This window comes from Crocodylus porosus, unplaced genomic scaffold (genome assembly GCF_001723895.1).
Source record: "Crocodylus porosus isolate Cpor-Errol unplaced genomic scaffold, CroPor_comp1, whole genome shotgun sequence".
NCBI lineage: Eukaryota > Metazoa > Chordata > Crocodylia > Crocodylidae > Crocodylus > Crocodylus porosus.
Genome location: NW_017728950.1, coordinates 20,695,498 through 20,721,584, shown reverse-complemented (window position 1 = coordinate 20,721,584; position 26,087 = coordinate 20,695,498). Strand labels below are relative to the sequence as shown.

Genomic DNA, 26,087 nt, shown 5'->3' with positions numbered 1-26,087 from the left:
GTTTGTGGGAGGCTGTGGTGTGTGGAGGGGTGTGTGGGTACATGTGTGGGGCAGGGTGTATGAGTAGCAGTGTGCAGGGCACCCCTCAGAGGCACACAGGTAGGGGGGGAGGGTGTGGGTGCAGTGTTTGTGGGGTATGTGATTGTGTGGGGAAGGGTGTGGTTGGGTTTGCAGGTATGGGGTGTGCATGGGAGCCCCTCCACATATGCCCCCTCTGAGCCAAGGGTAAAATATGGCTGGCAGGCCCAATCTAGCCTGCGATAGGTTCCTTGGTTCCGCCTGGCCCAGGCACTGTCTGGCCGTGGTGTGTCCTGCTACCCACTGGGCATGCAGCGAGGCTATGGCTCTGCAGCTGGACTGCCTTTCTAGAAAGCCCAGGTAGCAGCAGCTTTTTCTGGCTGCCACTGCCACTAGCCTCAGCCCTGCAGTTCCAGTGGGGACCCACGCACACAGCCCCGACACTGCACACCTGTGCCTGCTCTGGGTTTGCCCACTTGGGCTCAGCAACGGCAACATGAGACAAAACATGTTGCTCAGTGCAGGGGGTGGAGGTGGGAAAGTGGCCTCTTCCCATCGCCACTGCCGGCACTTCCTGGTGTAGCCTTCCTGCACCAGGCTGCCATGCATTTGCTCTGCACTGCCACGACTTACCCTCCGAGCTTCCCAGAGGTGGCAGTGACGCAGCATAGACACGGCAGCCCCATGTGGGCTTTGGGACGCTACACCAGGAAGCACCAGCAGTGGCGAGGGAGAGGGGCTGCTTTTACCCTATGCTGAGCAGCTGTCTGTCTGGCAGTGCTGCTGCTGAGCCTGGGTGGGCAAGCCATGAGCTGGCAAGGGGCATGCAAGATTGGGGCTGTGTGCGCAGGTCCCCACTAATACTGCGGGGCTGGGGCCAGCAGCAATGGCAGCCAAAAGGAGCCACCACCATCTGGGCTGCCTAGAAAGGCAGTCCAGCTGTGAAGCTGCCTCAGTCCTGCTGTGTGCACAGGGGGCGGCAGGACATGCCACAGCCAGATGGTGGCTGGGCCAGGCAGGACTGAGGGACCTGCTGTGGGCCAAAGGCCTGCTGCTGGCTGGCTGGATTCAGCCTGTGAGCTGTATTTTTGCCTGCCCCTGCTGTAGAGGGTGTTGCTCAGGGTTATGGACAGACAGCTCACCACATCTGGAGTCAGGAAAGATTTTTTATCCCATGGTCAGATTAGTATAGACTACAAGGGCTTTTGCCTTCCTCAGTCATGGACCTTCTTCTTTGGATCTGTCAGCATATTTTGACAAACCCTGCAGCATCAGAACACTGGCTGCTGTTTCCTCTCTACTTTTACCTGTGGCAGGTTAGGATTGTGATTGTATGACAGGATTGACTAGGATTGCATACTTTTAGTAATAGGTTAGACAAAGATTTGCATGGGATACTTTGGATAGGGATGATCCTGCTTCAGGCATGGGGCTACACTAGATGACCTCTAAAGGTCCCTTCTAGCCCTAGTTTTCTATGGTGCTATAATACCCTGTATTATGCACTATACAGATGAGGCTTTGATGAATGTAACTTAGAATATTCCTTTCTAGATAAAAGTCCAAATGCCCTTGAAATACTATGCTTTGTAGAGATATACAAGCCTCTAAAGATACAAACACCAAATAGGATTTCCAAAGATACTTACTGGAACCTCCCACTGATTACCATTTGAATTCACATCTATTTCCTTAGATATTTTTTAAACAAAATCTAATTTGACTTCTAGCTACAGCTGCAGGTGTCTAATTTAAAATGCAGGCCTTTGTGAGTCAGTGCTATCTTCATAGCAAGCTCCACAAGAATCAATTTTAGAATATGTAACAATTGTTTTTAATTCACTTTCTGCCAAGCAAGCTGAACACCCCTTCTGCTGTTACAAGGCAAGGAATAGAAGTTCTGCCTCGTTCTTTTTCAGACTATTCACCATTAGATATAGTTAGTGTCCCTTGGTAATCAGTTGTTTTCTTGGTTTCTTTTTCCTCTGAATGAGGATTTCATTATCTCTGCCCTGGCTAGAAGTCCATAGCTAAAGTAACCAGTAGTGACTTGCTGGAATACTTGTGTACTAAGCAGGGTGACTATGTAAAGAAATGATGTGGTCTATTATGTGATCACTGCACACAACATGGTTTTATTTTACAATTGTTAGTTTTTTAAACACTTTTTGCATCTCTGCCACTCTGCAATGGATCTTCCTCTTTACCTCCCAATTACCTACTTAAAAATACTATTTATCCTAGAAATTACTTAAATGCCAATGCATTGTTTAGATAGCAAAGTGAGTAATTTCCCATCTAAATAACTATGCCTAGTGAAATAAGACATCAGAACCATTAGTATTAGAATTCAGTCAGAGACTAGAACCATTTAAACTAATGTGAACTAATGTGAATCACAAATTTTGATGAACAAGCAATATTCTTAGTGAGACATTTCTTTATAATCAAGTATTTCTTTTCCAACTTCTTAGTTTGGTATCAACTCAAAGGCAAGAATCACTACTGATTTAACAATGCTAAGGAGTCCCGTTGCTGGCTGGTTAGTAGTACTTGACTTAATAACAGCATTCAGCCACCAAGATTTTCAGTGTGAGATGATCTGAACCGGAACTAATTTATTTGGATGGAAAACAGGGAACAGACTGCTGATCCCACGATTCCTCAGACAGTAAAAAACACTTGACCAGATCTGCATCAGGGCAGGAAACTGAGTTAGATGCAAGCTTTATCCCCAGCCAGGATCTCCAGCTTCAGTGGCTCTTAAAGCTCAAACAAGCTACACTGTTGGCAGTTGTGTTGAGGAGGAAGTTCAGGCCTGCAGTCAGGGAGTTCAGTGTTAAGAAGGTCAAGCTGTGAACTCGACCCGACCCCACTGGTACCAAATGATATCAGTCATCTGAAAAGATATAGAGGCAAAGTGCTGCGTGCACACCAGAGAGCCATGCACAGTGGAGTAGTGTACAGGGTGCAGAGCACCTATATAAGCCTCTGTGATTGACATCTTGGGGCTGTCTGGTGTGTGCATGGGCCTAACTGGACTGTCTGTGGCTGGGAGGGTGGGAGGTGACTGGGTGAGAAAGTGTTTGAGGGAGTGTGAGGGCTTGTGAGAGAGACGATTAAGAGGAGTTATTGGTGTGCTGTAGAGGCATACTGCTTCGGACCCTGGTGTCCTGCAGGGCTCCAGCCCTTTGGTTTCTCCATCTATTGCAGTTGTCACTGAGATAGAAAGGGTTGGCTCCCGGGCGTTTTGTCCCTGCCGGGTGTGCCTTGCACAGACGATAGCAGCCCTCTCCCTCCCTCAGTAAGTATCATCCTGTCCCACCTTCTCTATTTCTCTTTCCTTTGTTTTGGCTGTGGGTCACCCCTTCCCATAACAATAGTGGAAGGTAAGTCACTAAGCCACATGTGTCCCCCATCCCAACTCACCGGCAGCAGAGGTGGTGGTGACAGCAGCTCATCCAGGTACGTGCAAGAAGAGAAGAGAGCCGGCACAGCTGTAGAGGATCTGGAGGGGGAGCCCTCTGGACCCCTCTTATCTGAGCCGGCAGGGAGCCGCGCTCCCGAGCTGCATGTGCGAACAGAGCGTGCAAACAGGTGCACTCTGAAAGGGCGCACTGGTGTTTTTGCAAGGTGGGTGTGCAGCAGTAACCTAGAAGGAGCCTCCAGCAAGAGAGATAGGAAGACTCACAGCTCCATGGACGTGGTAAGGACACGGAGTGCAGCTGCTAGGGGTCCTGCCCCAATGGCACCACCTACCCTGGGCTCCTCTGAGGCCTCGACCCAGATGGAGCCCATGGTGGGGTTGGCGGCCCCTGCCCCGCTGTGGGGGCGGCTTGGTGGGGACCCAGAGGCCAGTGGTGGGAGAGGGGTCTGGTGGCTCCCTCACCTGTCCCTCCTGTGCCTGACTTTGGGCCCTGGAGGAGCAGGTTGGGGAGCTCTAGGCTGAGGTGAGCAGGCTGCAGGGGATCAGGGCTGCCGAGGACAAGATTGACACCTATTTTTGCTCAAAGTATGGGGAATAAGCAGGAGGAACTTGCCCTCTGGATAGCTAGTACAAACTCAGACATAGTAGGGCTCACTGAAACCTGGTGGGATTCGACCCACGATTAGGCGGTAAACATTAGGGGCTACAGACTATACAGGTGGGACAGAACAGGAGGAAAAGTGGGGGTGTAGTGCTTTAGTAAAAGAGCAATACACATCCTCAACTAACAGGATGGGGTCAGAGGAGGGGCAGACTGATGTGCTCTGGGTCAGAAGACAAGGGGTCACAGGGAAAGGGACTTAATGGTGGGGGTCTACTACAGACCACCCAACCAGGGGGAAGAGCTGGACCGGGAATTCTCGGGTCAGCTTGTGGAGGCAGTGAAGTCAAGGGCTGGGGTCATCATGGGTGATCTAAATACCCAGACATTTGCTGGGAGGAGCAGTCAGCCAGGTCTGACTTCTCACGTATGTTTATTGCTGAGATACAAGACCTCCATCGAACCCAGGAGGTGCACAGTCCCACCAGGGGGAATGCCCTGCTTGACCTGGTCCTGGCCACAGGCAACAACCTGGTGAGGGGACTTCAGGTCCTCCACCACCTGGGCGATAGTGATCATCGCCTATGGGAATTCACCATGCAGCACAGGGTGTCAAGGGCCTGGAGCAAGGCAGTAGTCCTTGACTTCAGGAGGGCTGACTTCAATGAGTTGAGGAGATTGATAGGAGAGGTATTGCGGTCCTGGAGAGTAGGGGATCTAGGTGTCCAAGACGAGTGGTCATTCCTTAAGGAGACGATCCTCTAAGCCCAAGGGGTGACAGTTCCAAAGCAAGTCAAAGGGGGCAAGAGTGCTCAAAATCCCCCTTGGCTCACCAAAGACATTCAGGAATGCCTGAAAGCCAAAAAAAGAGGTGTACATCCAGTGGAAAGGAGGTGTGATAAGAGGATTATACCTTCATCACTCGAGTCTGTAGGGAGGCTGTTAGGAAGGCTAAAGTGGAGATGGAACTAGGGCTAGCAAGAAGGATCAAGGACAACAAAAAGTCCTTTTTAAAATAGGACTTTGGGAGTAAAAAGAAGGCACCAGACAACATGGGGCCCCTGCAGGATACATTTGGCAATCTGGTGGTTGCACCAGATGAAAAAGCAGACCTTTTTAACAACTTCTTTGTCTCCATTTTTTGGAACAGGGACCAGGACATCTCCCCTACCAGGATTCAGGACGGACACAGGAGAGACTCTGCCAGGCCTAGGGCCAGGAAGGATCGAGTTAGGGAACTTCTGGAGGGGCTGGACGTGTTCAAATCAGCAGGTCCAGACGCTCTCCACCCCAGGGTGCTGAGGGAATTGGCAGGGGTAATCGCAGGGCCCCTGGCACAGCTTTACGAGTACTCCTGGTGTTTTGGCCAGGTCCCAGAAGACTGGAAGAAGGCCAACGTGGTCCCCACTTTCAAAAAAGGGAGGGAGGACCCAGGCAACTATAGGCCTGTTAGTCTTACTTCGGTCCTGGGGAAGCTCTTTGAGAAAATTATCCAGGAGCACATCTGAGAAGGACCAGCAGGGGGGATGATACTCAGGGGCAACCAGCATGGGTTCATTAGGGGCAGGTCCTGTCAGACCAACCTGATTGCCTTCTATGATCAGGTCACAAAATCATTGGATGCAGGTGTCACAGTGGACGTAGTCTTTCTAGACTTTAGGAAGGCCTTTGACACTGTCTCCCACCCCATTCTCATTAAAAAGCTAGGCAACTGTGGCATTGATGCCTACAGTCAAATGGGTTCAAATTGGCTAGGAGGCCTCATCCAGACAGTGGTGGTGGATGGGTCATATTTGAGCTGGAGGGATGTGGGCAGTGGGATCCCCCAGGGCTCGGTCCTCAGGCCCACACTGTTTAATTTCTTTATTAGCAACTTGGACAAGGGGGTAAAAAGCACCCTGTTCAAATTTGCTGATGACACCAAGATTTGGGGTGAGGTTGGCATACTAGAAGGGAGGGACAGGATACAACTGGACCTGGACAGGTTACAGGGGTGGGTGAATGTGAATAGGATGGGATTCAATACTGACAAGTGCAGGGTACTACACTTGGGCAGTAAGAACCAGCAGCAGACCTATAGGCTGGGGAACTCCCTTCTCAAAAGCACAGTGACAGAAAGAGATCTTGGAGTCATTATTGATTCTCAAATGAACATGGGCCGCCAATGTGAGGACACAGTCAGGAAGGCTAACCGCACCTTGTCATGTATCCAGATGCATCATGAGCAGGTCCAAGGAGGTGATCCTCCCCCTCTATGTGACACTGGTCAGGCCACAGTTGGAGTACTGCATACAGTTCTGGGTGCTGCACTTCAGGAGGGATGTGGCCAGCATCGAGAGGGTCCAGAGGAAGGTCACTCTCATGATCAGAGGGGAGCAGGGCAGGTCCTATGAGGAAAGGCTATGGGACCTGAACCTGTTCAGCCTCCACAAGAGAAGGCTGAGAGGGGGTCTAGTGGCCATCCATAAACTTACCATGGGGGACCAGTGGGGAATGGGTGAGTCCCTGTTCCCTCGAGCACCTCCCGGAGTAACAAGGAATATGGCCACAAGTTGATTGAGTAGGATCAGGCTAGACATCAGGAGGCACTATTTCAGTCAGGGCAGCCAGGATCTGTAACCAGCTTCCAAGGCAAGTAGTGCTGGCTCCTACCTTGGGGGTCTTTAAAAGGAGGCTTGATAATTACCTAGCTGGGGTCATATGAGCTTAAACATACCAGGGGTCATATGAGCCCAGTATTCATTCCTGCCCAGGGCAGGGGGTCGGACTGGAAGATCTGCTCAGGTCCCTTCCGACCTTACACCTACGAACCAGCCAGCAGCGGCTCAAGGGCTGAGAGGACAGAGACCAGAGTCCGTGATTGGCAGCTGGAGTACAATAAACCTCTTCTCCATTCATAAAATTCCCCTCCCTTTTTCCTGAGTCTGGATTATACTGTGATTTTTAAATAAACTGTTTCTATTTGTTTCAGTTTACATCCTGTGTGTGTTCTAATTAATCATAGCCCACCTATTGCTGGGTTAACTAGGCAGTGATCAGATATGCCCCTGTTAACCTGCCGGGGGTCAAAAACCACCCCTCATTGACCTGGATTAGATAGCAGCTGGTGATTGGGCACTTAATGAGTCTTAATTAAGTCTGGGGTCAACACTGGGATTCAAGTGGAGTTCAAATCCTGCCAGGAAGTGGGGACTCAGTCAAAATAATTTAAATTTATGAAAAAGCCTGAACCACATACTCAGCCTTTGAGACTATCTTCAGCCTGTTCTTGCAGATAGTCAGGAAAACAGTATGAAGCAATGAGAGAGGGGGCAGACAATGCTTGTGTGTCAAGCAAAGGCACCCTCACCTGCCAACACCCACCCACCTTATTGCCAAGTAATCTTTCTTAAGTAGGTGAAAAAGGAACAGTTTTGCTTATGAAAGAACAACACTTTGCTAGGTGGATACCTGGTAGAATGTAAAAAACAAAAACAAAAGCAGGAACAAACTCTACTGCATTGGTCACCAACTGGTGCATCTCGATCTTCTAGTATATCTCAGAGCCTCTTGGAGTTGATTAGAGGCTGCGGTGTGAGGCCCCACCCCTAGCCCAGCAGGTCAGTCCATGGGGGAAGAAAGAGGCGGAGGCCAGATCAAGGTCCCAGCAGTGAGGGATGGTGCTGTAGAGGCAGGAGTAGGGGTAAGCTGAGTGGGGCTCCAGCCAGGTGGCAGGAGGATCAACCCCAGCTGGCTCATTCAGAGGTGGGGAGGGAGGCTGGCTCCTGCCACATCCTGGTGGAGGCCCCAAAGGTCACATGCCCCCCCATTTGTGTGCAGGGGAGGCAGCTGCAGTTGTGGGCTGGCCTTTGCACCCCATGCCCTGTTGCAGCCTGCCTGGGAGCAGCCTGATACCATGCGTATCCCACCACTGTGGGCAGGCAGGGGACGAGGCTCAGCCAAGTGGCAGGATACATGTGGCAACAGGCCATTCCCAGGCCAGCTGCAGCAGGGTTTGGGGTGCAAAGCCCAGCCAGCAACTGCAGCTGCTACTGTTGCATACAGATGGGAGAGGGCATGTGCCCCCTCCTAAGCGCTGGGCAGTGTAGGCAGCTGCAGCAGCTGTGAGGGAGGGAGGAAGTGGGGCTGAAGCAGGAACAAGGCCCTGTACAGCCAGGGTGCAGGATGGAACTGCAAGTGACTTGTCTGGGGGCCACGCAGCCCAGGAGGGCACGGTGGCTGCATGCCCCTGGATCTGCACACTGGCTAGGTTGGCCGCCGCTGGGGTGTGCCAGGCAGCGCTGGGAGTGGTGCTACAGGCACCCGAAAATTCGCCCTAGTCCCCCCATAGCCCACACTCCCAGCACCACCCAGCCCGAGCATAACCCAGACCGCTGCTGTGAAGAGCGCAGCACTGCCTTCCCCTTCCCACTGCTGCCCCTTTCCCCCTGGGATCTATGGGGGAGTGTGGGAGGCCAGGGCTGGAAGGCAGTGCTGCACTCTTCACGGCTGCAGTCTGCTATGCTGCATTGCACTTGGGCTGGGCGGTGACAGCGGTGCTAGGAGAGTGGGCTATGGCAAATTTTTGGGTGCCTGCAGCCCCCAGCATAGCCCTGCTTGGCATACTTTGGCCCCAGCCCACAGCGGCAGCCAGCCCAGCTGGTGTCCAGATCCAGGGGCACACACCCCCTGCGCCCTCCTCACAGCCTCTGGATGAAATGCTCATGGCTGGCTGTGCAGGGCCTGCCCCTGCTCCAGCCCTACTCCCTCCCTGGTGTGTGTGTGTGTGTCTGTGTGTGTGTGTCTGTGTTGGGGGGGGGCACAGCAGATGGAAGCCCCAGAGGTGAGGGAGGAAGTCGGGTTAGGGATGGGGCCTCAAATCTCCCCCGCCCTCACAATCCTTCCCCCACAGTCTTACCTGCTGGGGAGGCTTGCCCCCAAATAATTTGATCTCCCTTTGCCTCTACCTGCCTCCCCTCCCTCCCCACTGACTTGCCTACTGGGCAGGAAGGAGGTAGATCTTGGGTTGCTTTTAAATGCTACAGGTGATCTCCTACTTTAAAAGGTTGGAAACCATTGCCCTACTGTACTAAAATGCTCCTACCCTCAGAATATAAGGCAGCTTGGCATCAGCTATTTTCCATATACACTATGTCTTTATTTTCACAGGAGGACAGTTTTTCCGTCATTAAATGAAATAAACAGTCTGTTGTATTTTTAAGAAGTGAACAACTATTTATAAAAACATATAGTTCTCTTTCATTTACTTTTATAAAACAGCACAAAGAAAATGTGGACTTCATGAGACAGAATAATCACTTCCACAGAAACTCAACTGCTTTAGTCAGGTACAATATTAACGAAAGAATTTTACTAACCTACAATGTACAACTAGTTTATACCAAGTATTAAAACAGTTTCTTCTGGGCACTTGAACTAAAAAAGTTACACAAAATTATACATTTGGATGTTATAAAAGCATGACTACTACCACCTTTATCACTAAGATGTGTACTCTGAAGCTAATTAAAACAAAAAGTTAGGGTTTCCACAGTTTCAAGAGGCCATCTTCACTATAGGTAGCAATCAAGTTCTGATGGGGATGGTGAGCAATGCCAATTACATCCTTTTCATGAACCTAGAGGACAACCAGAAACAACATTAATGCAAATATTCTGTGTATTACTACAAGCCAAATACCCTTCCCTTCTTCAACAAACGCTACAGAATTATAGGGTACAGTTTCAGAGACACTCAGTAATGCAGCATACAGCGATAGAGAGGTTACTGGTCTCTTTGGCCATTTGTAGACATTCTCACCATTTTTCTAAACAATGTTAACTGATTTACATCACACAGTTCCAATCAAATTTCAATTCAAATGAAAGGCTATAGATGATCACTGACTATCAGGGAGGTTTTTGTGCATTTCTGCACTTCAGAGTCACAAAACTGAGTTCACTTGCTACACCTGATTGTGGACATGAGCAAAAGCAAGTTAATTAATACAGTTTAACTTGCCTAGTTCAGACTGCCCTAGTCTGCATTAACTTTAATCTTCATTCAAGGAGGATTAGTTCATTTGGACTGGAGCCAATTTTAATTCAGACTACAGACATCCACATGCACATAGTAACAGCCGTAGTCCAGATTAAACCTAGAAAAATGTAACCTCTATAAATGGCCTCTAATGCCAAAGAAAACTTAATCTGCATTTCCTGGCTTGGTCACCCCTTGTATTAAAGTTCTGGGCACTCAGAAACATCACCCTTGCCACAGTTTTGGCAGCTTACAATGGAAGATAGTGAGCAGTAAAGCATTATTCTTTTACCTATGCTTTAGAATATGTAAGAGAGACCATGTTAACACAGGTTGTGTGAAATACTCACTGTTAGAGTTCTCTCCAGTTTGCCAGTCACTGTGCTGAAACAGTAGAGCACAAAATCCTCACCAACACAGTAGATCCATTCTCCACGTGGGGAAAGGGCACAGCAGACAAAGTCACCACCTTCTCTCTTACCAGAGCTGAAGCTTCTTACAATCTAAGATGACCCCCCCCCAAAAAAAAACTTTATTAAATTAAATTGTTGTAACAGTACTATGTTTAGGGGATTAACAATTCAAACACAGTTAACTCCTTTTTGGATGTAAGACCATGGTTTTAACAAAATGAGGTCTGAAATTGGAATCTGTGTCTTCCTAACATCTGACTACAGTCCCTGAATAACTGGTTTGATTTTCAGAAGGTTTGGCCATCTGGCAGCTTCCAGTGAAGGGAGAGAAGAGGCATTTCAAAGTCTAGCCCAGTAATTCTCAACCAGGGTGCAACTGCACCTTGGGATCCTTTCAAGGGTGATACAGTGCGCTCCTAACAATATTAGCATTGTTAGGTTTATAAATATGATCTATAAGATAAACCCAGAGATTTCAAATAGAAATCCATATCTGTGGTTCGAGTTCTCTGCAAAAGAAAAGTGCTCTAGTGTTTTTCTTTAGTAAAACAAATGAGAAAAAGAGTGAGAACTAAGAACTGCCATTTAGTGAAGGGTGACTTAAGTCTAAAAAGGCTGATAACCACTGGTATAACCCAACAGCCAATTACCTACAGACTGGAAAGAGCAGAATCTTTATAAAGCTACCGTTCACTAAGCCACTTGAAAGAAATGTCAGTAGAATCACATACCTGTCCTTGCATATTCATGATGACAACCGTGTTTGACCTGTTACAAACAACAAAATGTTCTGGATTTTTAGGCAGCAGAATCACGCTGTTCACAGTGATGTCTGTTCCTGCAGTACTGCCAAGAGATTTGAAGGTGTTTGAGCACTCTGTTGTCTTCATGTTCCAGATCTGTTATGAACAAGATAAAGAAAATGATTTAAAGATCAGGCACATAACTGTATCGTAATCCAAAAGGAATCATGTTTTTTGGGTGTGTGCTATTGGAACTTAAACAGGAAGAGAAGAAGGAACACAAAGAAGAGTAATTAGATAGACTCACAGGCCACATCTGCACATGTGGATGTTTGGTTTCCTGGGGACAACTAGCAGTAGTGGCAAGTTACCCTGGGTGGGGTAGGGGAGGCTTCGGCCAGCACAGGGCTGGGGGCAGTCTTACCTGGGGTACTGGGGGCCTCCTGGAGCTGCAGCAGTGGCAATGCTGCTGTGTGGAGCCTGGCAAGCAGCTAGTGTGCAGCTCCAGCCAGCCCAGTTCTGGTTTTGAGCGGTACACACTGCCCCTGTGTGTGCTGCTCTGCTTTTTAATTTTTTTTCTGTGGGGTTTTTTGACCCCCGGATGTCCAGAGGTCAAAAAAACCCACCATGCTGCTCCCTTGCAGCATGGAGAACAACTGAACATGCAGTATGTGGCACTGCAGACATATCTGTAATGCCACATACCACATAGCTGCACTTGTTTGGATATGGCCATAAAGTTTAAAAGACGACTGCAATAAATCTCATCCAATCTCCCATATACCACTGTCTAGAGAATTTTCACCAGAGATTCTGTAGCAAGCACAGCACTGCAGACACTATACTATATCCTACTGTATCATGTAGATTATGTAGATTACTTAATCCCTTTTAAACAAAACTGGAGGGATTTCCTAGTTTACTAAGATTAGGGAAAAGGGAAACTCAAGATAGAAATTTCTAGTTAATTTCAGTTAAGCATTCTGCCCACTCCATGCCAGCATGAACTCTGTCACTGCCCGAGAAACAGGCAAGGGTACCTAATGTGTCATAAAAGTCCTATTTTTTGAGCTTAGATACTCTCCATCTTCCTCTTTAGCTTAAAAAAATGACACCACTGTCAAGTTTCTTATCAAAAGACACAGGTAAGGTCATGTGATGCTTTGGCAAAGTAGAGGAGCACATATTTCTGGGAAGAATCAACATGTACTTAATGTAGTACTCTGAAAACAAAGAAACAATGCTACCACCTGTCCCCCATCAACATATAATGAAAAGGAAGTGGCTCTAGCTGTTGCATATAATGAAAAGGAAGTGGCTATAGCTAAGACCTGGGCTATAGGTATTATTAGGGATATTTTACTTTTGAGATAACTTCACTTAGTTATTGCTACAACATGCAAAAGAATACATGCAGTACTCTTCAGAGCTAACAGTCATTTTACCTTCACTGTACCATCAGAGGACGCACTGATAATATAGTGACCATCTTGTGTAAAAGTAGCTTCATTAACAAATGAAGAATGACCACGGAATTCCTTCAAGGTTTTTCCAGATTTTAACCCATGAATCCTGTTATGGAATAACACCACATTAATACAGCCATTAACTACAGACAACTTGAAGAGAATTTAATTTATATCCAATGTACAGAGAAATTAGTAAAATAAACAAACTGATTAGAGCTTCTTCAGATGCAGTGATAGCATAACATTTTAAGATAAAGCAGTGAATAAATTAAAATGACAAACATAAATGGAAGAAATATTTTTAAAGCTTAAGAATTTTACAAATGATTAATGGGTTACAGGACACATGGCAGCTTCCTTTTCATTTGGTTTTCAACTGAATTTAATGACCATAAGAACAAGGCTGTCGGCTACAGAAACTTAAACTTTATTGACTGCCTAAGATAACAGTTCAACACGCCATGATTCAGTTCTGACTAATATGAAGCACAAGGAATGACAGTTTCATGGCTCCAGTGCAGTTGAGACTCAGTCTGTCAATCAATCAGCAGGATGGAACATTATTTTTGCCAACATGTCATACATACCTAGATTACCATGTAGGTTGCCAACAGTGACTTCAGCACCTGAACAACTTTAAAGTACCTAAGTTTTTCATTCCCAGACTGCAGGAGAAATAAACCGCCTAGGAATTATTCAGGGAACAGTGATATATACAAGAGCTTTCAAGGAAGGTGAAGTAGGAGGGCATCTGGCTTTCGTCTTTGAATATGATGGATTCTGTGGTCACTTTTATTAGGAAAGCAAGTTCTGCTGTTTAGTAGGTCCAGTCCTTCATTCACAAGCCAGCCCCACTGGGAAACAGTTTAATTGCTTGAGTGGGTCACAGCAGATATTGGGACACTGAGCTGTTTGCGACAGGTTTAGGAAGCCTGATTCCTGATATCGTAATGAGGCTGCAAAGCAGGGGAAAAGGTCCCCACTCCATTTATTCCTAGAAAGCAGAATCGGTGCTTCACAGTCCCCAGGGCCAGGAAATTTAGCTGCCTGGCTAGCTCCTAAGTACTTTCTTCTAAGAGTTTTCTTGCTTCTTCTCTATAACAACAGCCAAATGAATGATGATATACATGGTTACATGTGACCCACTAAAGGCTGCTGAATGGTTGCGATTATGTTCAGTCTCAACTGGTGCTCAAAATGGTTCTCTCTCTTACTAACCCTTGGGGCCATACAGACCTAGTTGTGGCCCTTAGCTTGTTTCTTAAACAGTTATTATAAGATTTTATTGTAAGACAGTGAAAGCTACTGAACTGGGAGGGGATAGCCTATTGCTGAAACAACAGGCTGAAACAAGGAAAAGTAAATGCTTCTAAACCAATTTAAACAGAGGACACAGGACAGAGGACACTTGCTCCAAACACTGGAATCCAAATAGGTTAAAGAAGCAGAAAGAATGGAAGTGTTCAAAAGCTAGAGTCAAGTTATTTCATTATTGTTAACATCAGACACCAAGAACCGGTTTTCATGTCAAACTAAAAAGAACCCACAAGAGGCTACTGGGAAGGGCTCCAAAGGAAGGACCTAAAGCTTACAGCTTCCTATGCAAAACAGCTCAGACTACACTCAATGTATAAACTTACCTGATAGTCTGATCAAAAGAAGCACTTAGAATCTGACTACTGTCTTTTGAGAAACTCAGGCAGGTGACACCTTTACTGTGTGCTCGCTCGAATCTCCTCAGACACTGCCCACTCTGAATCTTCCATACCTGAGGAAGATCAGAGCAAGTGTAATTTAGAGAGCATCCAGAACTAAGAAAAGATGCAGAATAGCTAATTATATAAAATACGTGGCAGGGGTAGATCCCACGCAGGTTTTGTGCATTAGGGAGGTTTGTCTTTTAATAAGAAATGTGTAATTTTAGCCCTTACCCCTGCTTTACGTGCTGTACATATAGAATCACAGACAAGTAGGGCTAGAAGGGATCTCCAGAGGTCATCTAGTCCAACACTGTACCCGAGGCAGGATCACCCCTATCCAAACCATCCTATCCATTCCATAATCTAAACCGGGGTAGGCAACGTTTTTTGGCTGGAGTGCTGAAAAACACCACAATGCCTACCTCAGAAGGTACCAGGGTGCTGGCATAGCAGAAAAACAAAATGAGGGCAAGGGGTACGTGGCAGGATGTCCTGCTTGGGCCCCTTGCCCCCCACCCAAAGCCCCTGCCCCTCAGCCCTCATGCCCCACAGCCTCTGTGGCTGCCAGTAGCTACCCTGGCTCTGGGTAGCTGCTGGAGCCTGGGCCACTCCCAGCAGGGCTTGCAGTGTCCCAGCTACCTGCTGGGAGCAGCCCAGGATCCCAGCTGGCAGCAGCTCCCCAGAGCTGGGGCCGGCTGCAGCCGAGAGGCTCCAAACAGCTGTGCCAGGCTCTGACACCAGCTCCACATGATACTGGCTAGGATTCTGAGAGACCTCAACAAATTGGTGAATTGGACCAGAAGAAATATCATGACGTTTAAGAAGAATAAGTGTAAAGTCCTGCACTCAGGACAGAACAATCCTATGCACTGGTACAGGATGGGGACCGAACTTCTCTCAGGTACAAGACTACCTTTTTTCTTGCAAAGCATTTAAAATAGGCAAAGAACTTCATGGAGTGGTGACATGGATTTAGCACCTAGGACAAAGGTACCAGCGGCCCACATTTCACAGTGCCACTGATTTAAGGGGTCCATATCCTTTGCACAGGATCCAAGCACTTCACAGGACAATTTAGCTAAGCACGTTAATTTTATTTACGCAATTTTTATGTCAACCTTCCCAACAAAGGCTCAGGGCAGCTTAAAGCAATAGAGAATAAATAACACAAAATAAAGCCTTAACTCACATGTTTTTTGTTTTCTGTTTTCAAGTCAGACGTTTCAGATACCTTAGCTTTGCCAGTTTAGTTGTATTAAAACAGAATTACAGAGGTTCACTGACAACAGAAATCAGGACATTTTTTATGCAAGCTATTAGTAACTTGGACACCACTTTCTCCTGACTTTCCCCTAAAAAGCCAATTTTGCATTGATTCTCTCACTTTTATGCAAATAGAAAGTGTTCAGACTGCCCTCTAGCCCAGGACCCTTTTCTTGCTTGGAATTCTAAGCATGCAGTTTATCTAGGAATGGTTTTATGGATGCCTGAACTTTTTCTGGAACAAAAAATAAAAAAAGATGTCTACTGTACTCCCATTAGGGCATACTCCCCACTCCCATTCACAGCTAAGGAACAGTACCTCTCAGCAATGAAGCTGCTATTAAACTAGAGCAGTAATTCTCAACAAGTGCTGCAGCACCCTAGCATGCCTTCCAAGGATACCACAGGGTACCACGCAAAGTTAACACTGTTAGGTGTGCAAAAATGATTCATGAGATACACCCAAATAGAAATCCATAATATTAAAACAATTCTGTCTTGCTGTGGTCTGAGTTTTTTGCAACAGAAAAATTACTCTATTATTTTTCCATAGTTAAAAACATGAAAGTTAAGAGCTGACATTTTCCAAGAGGCATACTGAATCTAATAAGGAGTCTGAGTCTAAAAATATTAGGAAACACTTAACTAGAGGGTTCACTAGCTCTAACCTGTATGTCATTTTGTAACAGGGAGTGTCAAAAGCTCCTGTTACATGAAGGTGGAGACTATAATAGATAACGCCCACAAGCCAGAGCAGGCAGCTGAACCTGGGCTAGCTGCAGGGGAATAGGCAGCTAGGTAGCTAAACGGCTGAAACTATTACTTGGTAGTTACCTGCAGAGCAATAGACTCATAGGACAGGGCAACAGGTAGGAAAGAGAGAAACAGCTGCAATTCAGCCAGGAGAAGAGCAGTAAGCTACTCATTAGTACAGAACAAACCTGTGACCAGTCAGGGAAACACCTAACCAGAGGAAGAACTAAGAGAAGGTATACCTGGGTTCATGAGGCAGAGGGACCAGTGCCGTCCTCCACTCCACACAGAGATGTGGAGTGGAACATTTTCTGGAAAATTTTCCAGTGCTTTATTTTCCCCATGGGAAATTTTCCATTTCTAACAATTCATTGTTTCATAAAATTAATTCATAACAATGAATGGATGACAATACAATATTAGGCAAGCTTGGCAGTTTCAAAGTTTTAATTAATGTTTTCCACGTGATTATCCCTACGAAGTATGTGAGAGTACATATATGTTTTATTGATGTGTAAACAGGAGACTAAATACACTCACAAAATAATCCAAACCAAAAATCAAGTTATGAATTCACCTAATAGGCTGTGCAGGTCAAATCAAAACCAAAGCTAAAATTCTTATTTCATTTCAAACTGCAAGTGAAAGCAAAACCAAAACTAAAACTGAGATTACTTTTTGTTTCACTTCCAGTTTAGCAAACACACAGGGCAGTGTCTCTTTTCTTTTCTTAAGCTGGGGAAGTTGGAAGTGTTTGCATAAGATCTGTTAGTTTTTTAGTGCTTTTGGTTTCAAGTAGTCATAATACCTAATCAGAAAAAAAAACACGAGTGTGGGGCATCACTACAGCGAAGTTCAAGCCGTTGAAGGAAGCAAGATGGTAGATGTAAATATTGTGGACAAGAGTACGTTAACAACGCAACAGGAATGAAGAAACATTTAATAACATGTAGAAACTGTCCTGAAAGAGTACAAACCATATACAGAAAGCTAATAAAATGAAATGGAACAACATCATTGCTTTACATTGTCTGCCACAGCTGGCCTGGGCTCTGGACAGGTCCCTGCGGCCTGCCATGGAGCCTGCAGAAGGTAGTGGGGAGGCTACAAGCAGCTGCACTGGGGTCAACAGAGCCCTATCCCAGCTCACTGCTAGCAGCAGGTGCATGCACACCTTGAGGTGGATGGCGGGGAAGGGGCTGGGGTTCCACTGCCACAAGAAGGATTGGGTCTCTTGTGGCTTTCCCGCCATCGGCCCCGAAATATGCTCTGGCACATGGGTCAGGGGTTGCCTACTCATGTGTTATATTTCACACAAATTTCATACCTTGATCTTTCCATCCTGAGCTCCAGTTGCCAACATTTCTGTGTCTCTGCTGAAACACATGCAAAGCACTGCATCATCCATCATCATAAAGTTATCCTGTGCCTGGTACTTCAGATCCTAGAAGAAACAGCAAGGAAATCTGCCAGTTAAGGCAGTGCAAGATAGAAAAACACCACCACCACAAAAACTAAAAGGCAACAGTTAAATATGACTAGTCTCTGAGCAACTGCCTGTATAGTTTGGTGCTCACAAATGTTGATAATGATTTGGCTGCCACCTTTTCAACAAAAATGTCTGAGGACATGTTTGGATCTGCAGCACTATAGATTGAAAAGATGTGATAAGTCCCGTCAGTGACACCAAGCTGGCAGAACTGACTACTCTGGTAGCTATTTATTTTCCTTTCCAGTCCAGCTCCAACTATTGTATCAGAGGCAGCTTCTGACTATAGCAAACCATGTGGCCTTGCAACGGTCTAACTTGAAGTATTTATATGGCTACTTTATCATAGCACCCAAGCATCTTAATCATTACTGGATTTATCCTTGCACATCCCTGTAAAGCACAAAGGAAACCAAAGGCAGAGTGACTTGCCCAGGATCACAATCTCACAGAACAGGGTATTGTATTTCAGTTTTAGACCAATGCCTGTACCATTTGACCAGCTTTTTCTTTCCATTATACCATGGTCAACCTGGTTGGGAATCTTGGTTCAAGTAGAAAAAGTTCAAACCCACAGCATTGGTCAATCTACTCCATGGTCATTAGGAACTACTTTACCTTCCTAATTTTTCCAGTAGTGAAATTCCACACTTCAATGAATCCGTCCACTGAGCCAGTGACTAGATACTGACCATCTGGAGAAAACCGAGCACATTCCACATGCGACTTCTGGCCAAACTGTTTAAAATGGAATAAAACAGGATCTAATATGAGGTCAGTTTCATTTCAACTCAAAGTAATTCTTTGGTGATAGCATATGATATTTTTCAGTTAAGCATTCACATACTTAATACTAGTAGAATAAAATCTGTCTTCTCAGGATAGGGAAGTTAGGGAATTATTCATGCAGCAGTACAAGTCTATGCCATCAGCCTAAGCTTTCAAGAAGTAGTCAGATTTGTTTTCTGCACATTAACTTCCACAGCGCATCACATATGGTACAAAGGTTTCCAAATGACATCCACTGCATGTACCTCACAAGCATTTGGTGATTTGCAATGCTGTCTCTTCAGTGAAAAAGATTTTGGTTTTTAATACAGCAGAAAGGGGTCAGTACGCAATAAGAGAAAGTCTTCCTAATATATAGAAAACATAACAAAGGTTTTTTTAAAAACACACTGAAGTTATCCTTGGTTAAAGAATAACTGTTAAGTAGACGAAATTTTCACAAAGAATCGACAAAATATACTGTTTCAATGAAAATGATGTACAGCTTTGATAGAAATATTGTTGCTCTAATTAAAATACATGAATCGAGTGCTAATGAATGAATAGGTGCCAAAATTAGAGACCCAGAAGCCACAAGGCTATGTAGAAGTAACTGGCTTACTTGACTAGAAAAACAAAGACCAGAAGTGCTGATACTGCTTAATTCAGTTAAATATTCTGAGATAAGGAATCCTGCACACCTTGGGTTATCCTTAGGTTATCTTGATATCTTGCCCTGTGCATAGATAGTTTGTTTAAATAAGCTTCCTAAATTTCTATGTAATTTACTATTGTTTTGTTTCTCCAAGGTGTATTTTTTATTTCTTTTTCTGTCTTAAGTATAAATACGCTTGTAACCTTAGCCAGTCTGAGAAATCCTTTGAAACAGACAAGTGGGTGATTCCCCTTGGTGTATGGAATTCTCCCTGTGATCACAGTATAGCCTTAAATAAAGAAAAGTTGGCTCTGTCAGTTCTGATTCAACCACAATGCGAAGTTTGATTTCTTCCACAGCTATCAAAAGTGAATTGGAATGGTTTTTGTGCTGAAATATAAGCCTATTAACTTAGGTCACAGACAAGTATTCAAATGAAGTGTGAGAAGCCTTGGAATTTTGTCTCCCTGGTGGAAAAACCTACTGGGAGAACACTGTACAAACATTAGAGGGATTGGGCAGGTGCTGTAAATATAGCCTGTGCTGCTTATGGCACGTAGACAGAAGGGCCCCGTGCATGCATCTCAGCCAGGGGTTGGCAAAATATGGCTGATGGGCCATACCCAGCCTACCAACTGATCCTATTTAGCTTGCTGGCTGCCACCAGGAGCTTGAGGAGGGAGTGCCCCCTGCCACTCTGTTCTGCCACAGCCGGAGCTGGGCACTGGGAAGACTCCTCCTCCCCCAAACACCTATCCCCAACTTAACCTCCTACTGATGCTGTGGATGTACAGTTCTGGCATCATGATCTCCAGCAGTTGGGCCCATAGGAGACGGGGCATGATGCAGCACACCAAGTAGCTGTTCCACCCACCTGCCTCCTGCAATGAGCTGGTGCCAGCCCTCAACAGCTCACCAAAACTCATTAAGTGGCCTTTCAGCTCAAATAACTGCCCAACTCTGCTCTGTGGGCTGCCTTGGCTGACAAAGAATGCAGAGAGCAGCTGAATGCACAGGGTTGCACTGGCTGGCTGGTTGCCTCAAAGGACCACACTCCCCTGGGGAGCTCCTACTCACAATTCCTCCTCCTTCCTTCCCTGCTGTGAGGTTTAGAGAAGACACCCAGAGTGTGTCCCTTTTGTCAGCTGCAGGTATGTCTGGGTTTGTGTTGCATGCAGGGGATAGAGCTGTCTTGGCACCCTGTCTCTCCCTGTAGCTCTAAAGGATAGCTGGGGCTGGTGAAAGGAACTGAACTTTCCTGCCCCGAGGTAAATGGAACAGAGATTTGCTCAGTTGGGGTAGTGGGTTTAGCCTGAGTTACAGAGTGTCTAGGGGGAAGTAAAGTCAGAAATGGAGCAGTGCAGGTTGAGAAGCTGGAGAATGGCAATGTCACCTCCATCAGAAGGCTAAGTGGACTTGAATTCATTCTCCCAGGAACCACTTCTCCCTGGTTCGAGTTACTTTTTCTCCTGGAACCACCGTTTATTTGTTTGGGAGAAACTGGCTGAACATTTATATACTAAGGGCACCTATACACATGCCTGACACCTGCTCTGATGCATTTTAATTAGAATGCGCTGGAACAGACTCAATTTAATCGAGAATTAATCTTCCAGCAGACTCAATTAATTGAGTCTGCTGGAGCATTCTAGCCTTGATGTCACATGTATTCAGTGTCCCCACATTTCAAAATGGCAGTGGGGATGCTTTAACTTAAGCTCAAATGAACTTTAGTTAAAGCACCCCCACCACCTTTGTAAATCGCAGGAAGCTGAATACACAAGACACTTCAGGCATTTTAATGAGAGTGGCTTCTGGGAGTCGCTTCAATTAAAACGTGCCCCCCACCCTCACCTTGTCCCCTACCCCAGAGTACATGTAAAAATGCCCTTAGGATTTCTACTGAAAGAACTGTGATCCTCCCTGTAGAAGCAATGCTTGTATCCTGACTTAGGCTGCAGCCTAATATTAAGGCTCTGATGATCCATAAAAGTTACTAATGCAAAGGCAGAAAAAGTTAAAACAGGCTCTATGCAAGCAAAACACCATGATTTTCAAAGTTCAGTTGGTTTTGAGTTCCAAAATATAAAAAACCCTGAAATTTAAGTCATACCCCTACTTTCCTATATAGCCTTCTGACCCATGGGTTCTCAACTGCTGGGCCGTGGCCCGGTACTGGGCTGCGAAGGGTTGGCTGCTGGTCTGCAGAAAGGCTGGCTGCCGGTCCAGAAGTGACCAGCACACTGCAGACTGGCAGCCAACCCTTTTTTATACCAAGTCTAAAAAAAGGGTTGGCTGCCTGCCTGCAGTATGCTGGTCACTGCCGGTTTGCAGAATAAAGAGGTTGGGAACCCCTGTACTAACCCGTTGTTATAGGTTTTTTTCTTCAAACTTCCAAAAATGCCCTCGTAGCTAAAATTAGGCATGGAAAACTCTACAGAGGAACAATATTCAACAGTTGCAAGACCTGGAAAATAGTGTGTTAAAACTGAAGTTTTGATCTAAGGTAATATCAAGCACTTGGGAAAAACAACATTTTACCTTAATATGTCTGCTCAACTGTGTGGGGAACTTTTCCTCTTCTACATCTTTCACAGCTGCTTTACCTCTGAATAAATCAATTGTCATACCTGGAGGAAGCAATCCCTGGTGCTGTTGCCACTTCAGTGCCTTATAAGAAGGGAAAAGGAAATATAGTTAGAAATGTATGTGCTCAAGCAATGCAATATTCTTGTAAGGGGTTTTGTTCACAATTCTTTCAAACAGAAAAATTTTCCTAGAAACCTTCTGTAAACACCGTACTTACATCTTTGAACTGAAAGGACACACTGTGTTCAACCGTTTGATTCCTTTACAAGCAATCATTCGTAGGTCAGTTGTGCAGTATGGTGCTGTGTTGTACAGCTTCCCAGGACTGGCTACAGAAGCATGGGGGGAGGGAACAAGGTGGCAACAGCAAGCCCCACAGCCCACGTGAAGCCCCCTCCCTTCATCCCCAGCATCCACTTGCACAGGGAAAGGCAGGCAGAGCCATGAGACATGACAGACAGGCATGGCTTCTTTTCAACTGATCACACCATCTTTAATGTGTACTAGCCCCCACTCCCATTGTATGCTTGCACATGTATAGGGAGGTGGAGGCAGTGCCTTCCTCACCACTTTCCTTGGGCATCACACCACTTCCCTTCCCCACTGGACTGCATCTGGCGCTAAACTGTAACTGTAATGCATTACCAATATGCAAAAAGACAAATATACTTACTGTTAAACCAGTTTATCTTTCACAACCCTACACCTTACTATGATGAAATCCTTGATGACAACAAGAGATGGTAATTCACATGCAAATATGATATTAGTGAGATTCTACTGCAACAAAGCTCAGGAATGGTTTATCCCACTGAGACCCTCAGAAAACAAAGATCTAGAAAAATTAGCATAGCAAGTAAAAATATCTTCTTCAAGCATTACCTGCCCCAGCAATGCCATAAGGCGAGACGGAGGTACAACACTGACTTCTCCAGCCAAAGCTTGAGCAATAGCAGCTCTTCGTTTCTCTTTGCTGCTTCCATCTGGATATGCCTAAGAAAGGAATTACACATGAAAAAATCTTTCCTTAAAGATATATAGCTATAGTGCTCTCTCTCTCTCTAGAGATTCATCTATCTATCTTGAGAGAAAGAGAGATGGATGGATGGATGTGTATACAAAGACGTACATATTTTAACTAACAGCATATTACACATTAGCATTTTGTCCAAAACATACCACAAGAGTTTGAGGGGCCAGGGCTAAATCAAAGAAAGAAACCCAGACAAAAATCATTCTGAAGCCACATCTGAATAAAGGGATTAAATGTAAACTTAACATACAGTCTAAAACTTTAATTATAAAGCACTGCAGTTTTACAGGCATGGAGGTTAAATAACTTGGCCAATGTTGCACAGAAAACCTGTGGCGGAAATAAGGACTGACTGAATCCAGGTCACACGTATGCCAGCTTAGGACTTTCACTATAAGACCACATTTCCTCTCAGCTGTGAAACAATATTAAAAATAAACTATATATTTGTTAAATGCTTTATAAAAAGTTGAAGAAACAAAAGTGAAGCATAATAGAGTAAGAACAATTCTAAAACTACAGTTAAAGACGTCTAGGTTCAGGAATGACTTATGCAGGAAAACTCAACAAAAAAAAACTTTCTAAATACAAGAATATAAAGTTCACTGGTTGGCATGTTACATAAAAATGCTAGCTACAAATTAACGTATACAAAAAACCCAATAACAATGTATTTTTATCAATAAAAGTATACCTCGCGGGGATCGAAGTAGGACCTGGCCAGAAGGTTTTCAAGGTGAATATATCTCTCTGGCTGAGTTTGTTTTAACATGATCATAGGGTCAGTTTGCCTCAGCAGGGATCTGGCAGCACCCAGCTCACGAAGTTCTATCAATTCAAGGACAACCTGAAAGGATGGAAACAGTCACTTTCAGCATCCAGAAGATAAAGAAACACCATTCCAATGACTGCAGTTAAACTACACAATAACATTTTCTACTCCAAACCAAGCCATTCTTCACTTATTAGTCTAAGAATGTATTATTTAGCTCATCTACTAGTCTAACATTGTGAAGACTTAGATGGCCTAACTCCAATGATGAAACACATTGGTTTATAAATGCAAAATAATCTTTTTGCTGGTATCTGCTTTGTCTGCCTGGGGATGCATCACAATGGGAAATATATAGGGCAGAGTCAGATGGTGGACCAGACTGACATTTTCAGACTGTGGGCCAGATTGACCCAAGTCAGGTCAACCCTGGGTGGGCAAGCAAAAGACAGGTATTAGGAACCAGTTGTTGCCATCACTTTTCCCAGCACTGGCACCAGGGAAGTGCCTACCTAGGTCTGTTTTTCCCATGGTAGCAAATGCAGAGTGTTTACAGTCAATGTTCAACCCTGCCGCAGCAGGGAAAGCCCCTTTCTGATACAAGTAAAAGCACCAGCTGCTGACACTTCCCATGCTGCTGCAGGGAAAACAGGACTTGGTAGGTGCTATCCCTGTGCTGTCACTGCCCAACATGCACCCACCCACCTCTGACTGAAACCACAGGTCAATACAGCTGTTGAAGCCCCATGTCTGCAGGCTGGGTCAAAAGGCTCCTTAGGCTGGATCAAGCCCATGGGTTGCCAACCCCTAGCACAGAGAGAACAATAAAAAGCTACTGGGAATACATCAACTGTTGCATGTTCGGGGGAAAGATGACTACTGTCATGTCAGTGCGGTGAGTTGGAGGAAGAATACTAGTTATAGCTATGTCTGAGACACATATGTGGAGGAGGAGGGGAAGAAGGCTGCAGAGTTGTTGGTCTGTTGGGAACTATGAAACATCATAACCCAACTGACAAAACTGCACCAAGAAAATCTCTGCAGCACAACGCCTCTGCTCTGGAGATACCTGCTGTTACTTTTGAGTGGAACTGTAACTCCCTCCAGGGGGCAAGATTTTCCACACTAGTTCTCCAGGACTGTTTATTCATGCTAAACATGGCCAGTGCCTGAACTTGGCTTGTGGCTTCCGATCTCAACAGTGACATCAGAAGAGCAGGCAGCCATCATGAGGTCAGGGGAGAGATTCAGACAATGAGAAGTGCAACTGAGTCCTTGGTAGGAAACACTGCTTCTGCCACCAGCACTGTGGGGCAGGTGCTCAAGCCCCTTAGCAGGTGTGGGGAGCTGATCATGCTGCTCCCACTGGGCTGTCAGAGGGGACTGGGCCAGGGGGGCTCACCTGCTCATAGAGGTCGATGAGGGTTTTGTCAGGCAGCTTGAGGGACTGGATGGCCTGCAGCACCGTGTCCCAGTGCCCACTGTTGATGTCTGCCACGAAGCTCTCGATGCTGTCCACGGTGTTGAGCGACACGGTGGTTTCTTCCTGCAGCGTGGCCAGTGCCCGGTGCAGGCTGTTCTCCTTCAGGTACTGCATGATCAGCCGGATCACGCTGCGCGGGGAAAGCGTGTTCGGTGACCCACACTGCTCAGCACCGCCAGGGCCGGGCGCCTTCCCCGCTCCCGCTCCCCCACCCCAGGGACGAGAAGGGCCCGCCGCCCCCTGCCCCTGCCCCTGCCGCCGCGCGCGCACTCACTCCGAGGACTCGATTTCGATGGACATCTTGTAGCACCAGCAGCCCCGCGGCCCCCGCCGCAGACCCGCACAGACGCACCAAAACGGCCGCTTCCGCCCCACGCACAGCCGCTTCCGCCCCACGCACTACACACCCCACCCCCAGGGGCCCGCGGCGCAGGCTTGCTCTTTGTCACGTGACCACGTCGGGGGTGGGCGGGGCTATGAGGCCAACAGGTCGCGCCGGAGGGGGGAGGCGAGGAATGTGCCGGGCGCTGAGGCGCAGGCGCGGTGGGTGCTGTGTGCCCGGGAAACTAGTCATGGCTGTTGTGGTTCATTGGTGCCCAGGGGTTATAGAAAATGAGAGTTGCAAAGGACCCTAGGAGGGCATCTAGTCCTCGCTGCTCAGAGCCTCGCCAGCTCCCGCTATGTCCTCCCAGTCGAGGCTGCCTCTAGCAGCGGCTTAAAATGATCTGTCAGGGTTAAAGCAGGGTCAGCAACGTTTTTGAGCAAGAGTGCCAAGAACACCCACAAGTTCAACTTATAAGACGTTGGTGTGCCAAGGGCAGATGACGGGGGAGCCACAAAGGGCCTGATCCTTGATGTAAAAATCGCGGTTCGTTTCTCGGGAGGCGAAAAAA

At 46.3% G+C, this 26,087-nt stretch overlaps 1 protein-coding gene across 1 annotated transcript; it reads right to left on the bottom strand.

Annotated features, from left to right (window-relative positions):
- Positions 1–9,161: 9,161 nt before the first annotated feature.
- SMU1 (DNA replication regulator and spliceosomal factor) lies at positions 9,162–25,579 on the bottom strand. Its single transcript, XM_019554939.1, has 12 exons — positions 25,469–25,579; positions 25,114–25,324; positions 23,634–23,786; positions 22,789–22,899; positions 21,859–21,987; positions 18,513–18,632; positions 17,733–17,849; positions 14,330–14,457; positions 12,666–12,792; positions 11,209–11,376; positions 10,415–10,567; positions 9,162–9,663 (listed from the first exon to the last, which is right to left on the bottom strand). Exons 1-12 carry the CDS (start codon positions 25,492–25,494, stop codon positions 9,565–9,567), a joined length of 1,542 nt encoding a protein of 513 aa, XP_019410484.1. The 5' UTR covers positions 25,495–25,579; the 3' UTR covers positions 9,162–9,564.
- Between the last annotated feature and the right edge of the window lie 508 nt (positions 25,580–26,087).

Bases quoted from the DNA above. Each gene is read 5' to 3' on its own strand.
- SMU1 (XM_019554939.1), bottom strand. From the start codon at position 25,494: ATGTCCATCGAAATCGAGTCCTCGGA. The intron at 23,787-25,113 runs GTGAGCCCCCCT...CCATCCTTTCAG, and splicing joins TCATCGACCTCTATGAGCAG to GTTGTCCTTGAATTGATAGA. The intron at 11,377-12,665 runs GTAAAATGACTG...TGTTCATAACAG, and splicing joins CCTCTGATGGTACAGTGAAG to ATCTGGAACATGAAGACAAC.